The sequence below is a fragment of the Microtus oregoni genome, unplaced genomic scaffold (genome assembly GCF_018167655.1).
Source record: "Microtus oregoni isolate MIOR12 unplaced genomic scaffold, Mior012 000007F_ref0000211, whole genome shotgun sequence".
Classification (NCBI taxonomy): domain Eukaryota; kingdom Metazoa; phylum Chordata; class Mammalia; order Rodentia; family Cricetidae; genus Microtus; species Microtus oregoni.
Window position 1 is genome coordinate 54,689,039 of NW_024543066.1, and position 8,469 is coordinate 54,697,507.

At 49.5% G+C, this 8,469-nt stretch overlaps 1 protein-coding gene across 1 annotated transcript; it reads left to right on the top strand.

The window, feature by feature from the left end:
- The first annotated feature begins 3,258 nt into the window (after positions 1-3,258).
- Positions 3,259-8,362, top strand: Slc39a1 (solute carrier family 39 member 1). Its single transcript, XM_041656544.1, has 4 exons — positions 3,259-3,317; positions 4,027-4,242; positions 4,381-4,511; positions 6,501-8,362. The coding sequence occupies exons 2-4, from the start codon at positions 4,056-4,058 to the stop codon at positions 7,155-7,157; spliced, it is 975 nt and encodes a 324-aa protein (XP_041512478.1). The 5' UTR covers positions 3,259-3,317; positions 4,027-4,055; the 3' UTR covers positions 7,158-8,362.
- The last annotated feature ends 107 nt before the right edge of the window (positions 8,363-8,469 follow it).

Genomic DNA, 8,469 nt, shown 5'->3' on the forward strand with positions numbered 1-8,469 from the left:
CTGCCTCTGCCTCCCTAATGCTCAGAATTTAAAGGCTTGCAGCCACTGCTGCCTGGCTGCAGCCAGTGCTCTTAACCTCTGAGCCATGTCTCCAGTCACTCAAGATGTATTTTTTCTTAATTGTGTGTGTATGTAGATGTCCACTTGGAGTTGCAGGTGGTTGTGAACCTCCCCTTCCCCATGTGGGACCTGAGACCTGAACTCAGGTCCTCTCTAAGAGCTGAAAGCCCTCCTATCCTCTCCAGCCCCAGCTATAAACCAAACACCCTGGCTGGGTTTTCTTGAACTTCCCAAGCCCATTTCTCCTGTTCAGGCTATAGCTTGGTGAAAGCAGATTGTCTAGGTTAATGCAGGGCTCAGAAGAAAGCAGAATTGTTTTTATTGACATCTTTGGAGACCAAGAAAGGTGGTTAAATGGGTTTGCAGGGACTTTCCAGCAGGCTGCTGCAGGCAGAGATGGTAGAGTGGGCAATAGTCATCTGCTGTCTGTGCTAGGCCTGGAAGGAAGTTCTGCTTCATCTCCCTTAGCTTCCCTCTTTACCCTGATTAATCAAATTTTGCAAAGGAAAAAATAACTTCCCTAGTCCCATGTCAGATGAAAGTAAAGTCAACAGATCTGTGTTATACCATGGTGACTAGAGTCAGTAATGATGAATGTTCTTACAGCTCAAAGTCACTGGGAGCGCCTCCCACTCGCACGAATCCTGCCCAACTTTTCCTTAATCAGTCTATGTTTGATCTACTGGAAATCAATTTCTCAGAATGCACTTTAAGTGTTCTCATTATAAATTAATATGTGAGGTAATAGATAAGTTGATTAGCTTGAGCTAGCCATTTTGCAGTGTGTAGATATACAAACACCATATATTTCAAAGAATCATCTTATATACCATAAATACAAGTTACATTTTTTGGCCGGAGGGGCGGTTTGAGACAGGGTTTCTGTGTGTAGCCCTGGCTGTTCTGGAACTCACTCTGTTGATCAGGGTGACATCTAACTTACAGAGATCTAGCTGCCTGTGCCACCATTGCCTGTCACATTGAACGTCTAACCTAAAATCCGGGGCTGGAGAAATGGGTCAGTGGTTAAGAGCACTGTTTGCTCTTCAAGAGGACCCTGGTTTCATTCCCAACACCCACATGGCAGCTCACAACTGTCTGTAACTCCAGTTCCAGAGCATCTGATACCGTCCTCTGCATCTGCAGGCATTGCGTTACACGCTGCCTAGATCTACATCCACAGAGGCAAAACTTAGACATATAAATACATAACTACAAATTGTATTGTTTTTAGTTAAGTGTAGGTATGTCTGTCTGCATGTCAGTATGCACACATGAGTGCAAGTGGCTACAGAGGTCAGAGGTATTGCATGCCCTGGAGCATAACTTAGAGACTGATTTGGTCGCTGAGAATTGAATTTGGGTCCTCTGGAAGAACAGCAGATGCTCTTAAACATTGAACTGCTATCTCTTTAGTTTCCTATTCAACTTTTTAAAGGTTTATTTTATTTTAAATGTGTACACACATATGTGGGTATGTACATAGTCAGGAGGAGGCCAGATTCCTTTGGTCCCCGGGGAACCATAGTTACAAGCTGTTGTGAATTGCACAACAGTGATGCTTGTGCTGGTGCTGGCCGCAACACACTAGTAACTGCTGAGCCCAAGCTGGCCTTGAACTCTGTAGGACCCAGCCTGGACTAGCTCAACCTAGGCCAGACTCTCAGTAATTTACCTTAAGGCAATACCAGGTTCCAAGAAAGACCATAAACTGAGATTTCCCAGGCACCACCCAAGAACAGACCATTGGAAGGAAATTCTTAACATTCTAACCATTGTAGATAGGATCACCTGCCAGCACACATTCACGAGGACACCCCTAGACAGGAGTCCTGAACCTTAGAGATCTCTCACCCCCGCCTTTACTACTATAAAAACTCAACTCTAACTGAGCTCTGCGCTCTCCGATCACTCCAGTACGTTGGACACAGAGAAACCAAGTTTCCAAACTTGTGTAAGAATAAAGGCTCTTTGCTTTTACATGCAGGACTCGGTCTCCTAGTTGGTTTTGGGGGATTCCGTGAGTCGGGCATAACAAATTCAAAGATCACCCAGCAAATTTTCACTTATTTTTATTGTCTGGCTGTTTGTCTGTGTGGTACCACTGGACACATATGTGGAAGTCAGAGGAAAACTTGTGGCACTCTCCTTCCACCATCTTGGTTGGGGGCGGGGAGAATTCAATTAAAAAACACAGGCTTGAGGCATCTCCTCAGCAGCCCAGAAAGGGATTCATAGAACACTAGGTTGTGGGGTCAGGAGAATCCAGGTTGAGCAAACAGTGAAGGTATGGAGAGAAAAGGGCATTGGTGAACAGGCATGGCGGTGACACTTGAGAGGCTGAGGCTTGACCTAACTTTGAGAACAGTTTGGCTACATAATGATTTGCAAGTGTGAACAAGATCTAAGACAATAAATAAATAAGTAGAAGAAACAAAAGGAAAAACGGCAGTGCATGCAAGGAACAGAATAAGACTTGGGGGTGGGTGAGCTGGAAGACAAGGAGAAAATCCAAAGGCACGATATTGACATATGCTTCTTCGTGGGGTTTCAGCAACTCCTAACCTGTGTCCCATCATTTCTGCACCTACTCCGAGAAGCAAGGAGGCTGCTTAGAAGTCAAATGGACCACAGGCAGTCTAGAAAGGATCGTTTTATTTTAATTAGTTTTTTTTTAAAGGATCGCTTTTAAATCATGCCTTCATTCTTTTCCAGTCCTGCCTCATCTTTTTTGTGTGGACTGGCTAGGCAAGCCAGGCAAAGAAATTTGTCCCAAAAAGGTAATGACTCCCCAGTTGCACACGGATGCAGCCTGAGATAGAAAACTCCGGGGCCAAGGCCAGGCAGATATGCTAAGAGATGTGGGGAGAAATACTTGAGAGTATGGATAGGGAACGGGCCTGCAGACTTTCAAGCTCCCACTTTTATCAAAGTCTTTGTGACTGGCCGACTCCTGCGGCCAGCTCCTCCGTAGATGCGCGCCAGACCCACCGCCCTCGGGTCTTCCCGCTAGTCCCCTCCTGGCTTTGGCACGGGCTCAGCTTGTCGCCTGCCCAGCCCTCTCCTATCCCCAGGTTCTAATTGCTCTTAACTCACGTCACTCCAGGCTAAGCTCCTCCCACCAAGTGCGGTCATTGGCAGTCTGGTGCGGGTGCGCGGAGGCGGCGGGGGGGGAGGGGAGAGGGGTGGGGAGGGGGCGGGAATTCCCGACGCCAGGCCGGAACCGAGCGTCTGCCATGGAGTGAGACCCTCGGGAGGTGAGTGTGGCCTCTCCGGGCTCTGGTTCTAAGGCAGCTTCCAAGGCCTCCCAGGGTAGGAGCTGGGGTCTCTGTTTTAACATTCTTCATCCGCGTCCTGTGACGCAGGCGACCTCTGACCTCACTTTCGAGACTTCCAGACACTGTCCTCAGTGCCGTCTTAGCCTGTCCCAAGCCCCTCTCCTCTGGCTGTCTGCCTTGACTACCTGTTATTTCCGGGAGATGGCTCTGGGGAGTGGGCAGCGAGAGAGGCATCCAGCACCCAAGTTCGCCCGGTTTCAGATCGTCCGTAAAGCCACCCCGGACTTCTTCCCACAGCTCCAACCTCTCCGCTCCATGCTCTTAGTGGACTGTGTGTGAGCGAGTGGTCTCTACCTTTCTTAGGGGACCACAGCTCCAGGTCTAACTTGGAGTTTGCCCCTAGTTTTCTGCGGGCTCCAGGTGAAAAGGGTAATGACATATCTGTGTTGGCCTTCTCGGGCCTCAGTTTCCTCCTTGATGGCTCGCAGAACTGGGAGAGATAAATTTGAAGGAGGAAATGCAATGTCTTGGTGTTGGAGTAGATGAGTCACTCCAGCCGGGAAAGGCCAGAAAGTGGCTGGGCCGAGGGAAGTACGTTTTGCTGACCAGCCTTGCCTTTCCCTTGACCCCTTCTTTCCTGTGTGACCGTTCTCATCCATGCTTTTTTCTTCATGTTTTTTCTTCATAGGTCTGATAGTCACTGATACCACAAGCACCATGGGGCCCTGGGGGGAGCCAGAGCTCCTGGTGTGGCGCCCAGAAGCAATAGCTTCAGAGCCCTCAGTGCCGGTGGGTCTGGAGGTGAAGCTGGGGGCCCTGGTACTGCTGCTGCTGCTGACCCTCGTCTGTAGCCTGGTGCCTGTCTGCGTGCTTCGAAGGCCAGGCGCTAGCCATGAATCCTCGCGTGAGTCTCTGCGGCTCTGGAGCTGGGGGAGGTGACTGAGGAGGAGCAGAAGGCGGGAGTGGACACTGCTTCTGTTGGCGTGGGACTTTGCAGAGTTTGATTTGGTTGTAATCCCGTTTGTATTTCACTTTTGCTCAGCCTCAGGCCAAAAAGCCCTAAGTCTAGTGAGCTGCTTCGCAGGAGGTGTCTTTTTGGCTACTTGTCTTCTGGACCTGCTGCCCGACTACCTAGCTGCCATAGACGAGGCCTTGGCGGCCCTGCATGTGACGGTGAGCACTGACCTTACCATGTGACCCAGAGCATAACATGGTTATCTAGGTATCTTCATGGCTCACTCGTGACTGTGGACGGCCTTAGTCTTGAGCCTGTGAGTTAAGGATTTCAGGAACAGGGTATAATTTTCTGTGCATTTTTTCCTGGATGCTGGACCCGGTGTGACCCACTGTGCTCAGGACAGTGAGAACCCTTATCAGGTGTATGAACTACTCTGGGTTTTGCAGTTGTAGTTACCAGGAAGCTAACAATGTTCTAAGAATCGTGTTTCGGCCATTATCCCTTTGTCCCTCCTTCCTTCCCTTTCTCCCTCCCTATTCCTTTTCTCCTCTTCTGTCTTTTTTTTTTTTTCCTCGAGACAGGGTTTCTCTGTGGCTTTGGAGCCTGTCCTGGAACTAGCTCTGTAGATCAGAGCTGGTCTCGAACTCACAGAGATCCGCCTGCCTCTGCCTCCCGAGTGCTGGGATTAAAGGCGTGCGCCACCACCGCCCGGCCTCTTCTGTCTTTTTGAGAGAGGTTCTCAGTGTGTAGCTCTGGCTGGCCTGGTACTTGTATGAAGACTTGCTACTTGCCTCAAATTTGTAGTGATCTTCCTGTCTCTGCCTCCCAAATTACAGGTTTGTGCCACCTCACCCAGAATTCTTGTTCTTTTTTATTTTATTTTTTTTCAGGACATGATCTCTTTATTACGTAGTCCTGGCTGTCCTGGAACTCACTCTGTAGACCAGGATGGCCTTGAATTCAGAGATCCACCTGCCTCTGCATGCGCCACCACCTCCAGGCTATATTTTATGTCTATTTGCATATGTTATGCATAGTAATGAATTTTATTATTACATTTCATACATATAAAGCATCTTGGCTATATACACTTCCATTCTTGTCTCCCGCCCACATCATCTTCCTCCCCATCTACCAGCTAGCCCTCTTCTGTTTTCCTCAGTGTGTGTATCTAAGTCTAGCCTTGACCCCATGAGTTTATGTGAGCATGAGTGACGGCCCTTTCTTTTGATGGGGTCTAGCTGTGTAGTCCAGCTAGTCCAGACTACTCAGGCTCTGAGTTCTCCTGCAGTAATTTCATGGATACGGGTGTGCAGCAGCATAGCTGGTTCATCCTCACGTGGAGGCTGAGAGAGCTCGCTGCAGATCTGGGAGGGTAGGAAGTAATCTCCAAGGGCCTGGTGTTCTCAGGGAAGTGGTTAGGTCCAAGGCATAGAAACTCACTGTGAAGCTGGAAGTAGTGTATTCTACCACGTGCAAGGCTGAGGCAGGGTGATCGTGAGGATTTGGAGGCCAGTCTGGGTTTCAGAGTGAGGCCCGTCTCAACTCCATCTGCCTCCCAGACAAAACATTCCAAAAAAAAAAAAAAAAAACCACATTGTAGGAAAACCTGAGACAGCTGGGTTGGGTTTGGCAGAGTCATCTCAAGCTCTTCAGTTTTTTCCCTGTGACTGAGTGACCTGTGTCTCCACATGACTGTGAATGTCCCTGTGACATGTAGATTTGTGGTGATCCTTTGTATGCTTACACGTAGCACTGTGTGCACCTACATCCATGACCCTCAGCCAGGGGAAGTTTTGCCCCTTAGGAAACACTGACTGGGTAATGTGTGGAGACAGTCTTGGTGGTGGTGGCGGGAACATCGTGCTTGCTATTGATCTGGTGGGAGAAGTCAGAGGAGCTGCTCACTCTGTGTACGGCAGTGAAGACAGAATTATTTATCCCGAAATGTTATTAGTGCCAGAGTTGAGACATTTTGCATAAATGGTCTGCATTTAACGTGGCATGTGTGATACCACATCTGTTCCATTATGTGTTGTTCTGTGTCTGTGTCACCAAATGACTTCATCGCTGTGTGACCAATAGGGACCCTGGGTCGGTGTGGGACTTCAGTTGTGTATTCTGGGCCTCTGCCGGGCTTTGAATCTGACTCCTTCCCATTCTTGTCCTGTTTCCTGAACTCCTGTCGCCACCTCTGTTCACAGCTTCAGTTCCCCTTGCAAGAGTTCATCCTGGCCATGGGTTTCTTCCTAGTCTTGGTGATGGAGCAGATCACACTGGCTTACAAGGAGCAGTCCAGTCCGCCACATCCAGAAGAGACGAGGGCTCTGCTGGGAGCAGTGAATGGAGGGCCTCAACACTGGCATGATGGACCAGGGCTCCCCCAGGCCAGCGGAACTCCAGCAGCGCCCTCAGCCCTGCGTGCCTGTGTACTGGTCTTCTCTCTAGCCTTGCACTCTGTGTTTGAGGGCTTGGCTGTGGGCTTACAGCGAGACAGAGCTCGGGCAATGGAGCTGTGCCTAGCTCTGCTGCTCCACAAGGGGATTTTGGCAGTCAGCCTGTCCCTGAGGCTGCTCCAGAGCCACCTTCGGGTACAGGTGGTGGCTGGCTGTGGGATCCTCTTCTCATGTATGACACCTCTGGGTATCGGGCTCGGGGCAGCTCTGTCAGAGTCAGCTGGGCCGCTGCACCAGTTGGCCCAATCTGTGCTGGAGGGAATGGCAGCTGGCACCTTTCTCTATATCACCTTCCTGGAAATTCTACCCCAAGAGCTGGCCACTTCTGAGCAGCGGATTCTCAAGGTCATCCTGCTCCTATCAGGCTTTGCCCTGCTCACTGGCCTGCTCTTTATCCAGATCTAAGGTGCTCAGATAGAAAGGGCAGGGGATGCTGACTGTCAGGTGCCCCTCTCCTCCCTGTCCTTCCCAGTTTGTGGGAGGTAGAGAAATAGTGAGGACCAAAGAGTTCTCTGAGAGGTAGGGATGGGACATTTGGATTATGAATAATGAGAAGGAAAAGGGCAGGTAAGAGGCTAGCCGCAGGCCCGAAGGACAAGAACTAGCCAAGCCACTAGAGATACAATCGGGTGACATTAAGAATGAGCACACTGCTCCAATCAGAGGTCAGACACTACACCTGGAGACAAGCTGACAAAACTGCGGATAGGCATCCCATGGCTTTGGGATAAGTCAAAGTCCTGTTGGTTCTAGCCCATTTCAGCACTCTGCCAGGGGAAGTGCTTCCTCCCACTTTCTTCCTCCTACTCTTCTGTATGTCTTTTCTACTGAGGGACTAGTGCCAAATGGTCTCTGCCAGTTTTCGTAATCTATCTGGCTTTGAGTGAGTGTCCTGCTCACTCTTTTTTTTTTTTTTTTTTTTTGAGACATGTTTTCTCTCTATCCCTGACTGTCCTGGCACTTATTCTGTAGGCCAGACTGGCCTCTAACTCAGATCCGCCTGCCTCTGCCTACCAAGTGCTGGGTTTAAAGGGGTGTGCCACCACACCCAGCTCACGCCTGTATTTTTAAAGTGCCAAACACCCACCTGCCCTCTTCTTTTTTAGTTTCTTCGAAACAGGGTTTCTCTGTATAACCCTGGCTGCCCTGGACCTAGCTGTGAGGACCAGGCTGACCTTGAACTCAGAGATCCACCTGCCTCTGCTTCCTGAGCACTAGGATTAAAGGTGTGTGCCACCATGCATGGCTCACCTGCTCCTTTTCTGAAAGCACAGTGGTGTGGCACACCTGGCATCTCAGTGGAAGAGACCTACTTTCTCTGAATTTGGGCCCCACAATTTGGGTGGAACAGAAATGTTTGCTGAACTGGTCAGGAGTGAAGGGAAACGAGGTACTTTTAACACCAACCACTACAGAAAGTGGAATGGTGCCCTATATAATAAACATTGACCTGCCAAAACTTTTTATATCTGTGGGGGGCAGAACCCCCCAGGATTATTTTTGGGGGAGGGAGGGCTGTGCATAGGGCCGTACTCTGTAGAATCTATTTTACTAACTGACCTGTTTTGGGACGTGTTACCCAAATAAAAGATGTTTCTATACCCCCGTAAGGTATCTGATTCATTTGGTGGGAGGGGTGTGATGTGTGTGTTGTGACCAGTCTGAGAGGACCTGAATCCCAGATGCTTACACTTGTTTTAAGGTCCTTGTTTTCATT

Bases quoted from the DNA above. Each gene is read 5' to 3' on its own strand.
- Slc39a1 (XM_041656544.1), top strand. From the start codon at position 4,056: ATGGGGCCCTGGGGGGAGCCAGAGCTCCTGGTGTGGCGCCCAGAAGCA. The intron at 4,243-4,380 runs GTGAGTCTCTGC...ACTTTTGCTCAG, and splicing joins CGCTAGCCATGAATCCTCGC to CCTCAGGCCAAAAAGCCCTA. The intron at 4,512-6,500 runs GTGAGCACTGAC...CTCTGTTCACAG, and splicing joins TGGCGGCCCTGCATGTGACG to CTTCAGTTCCCCTTGCAAGA.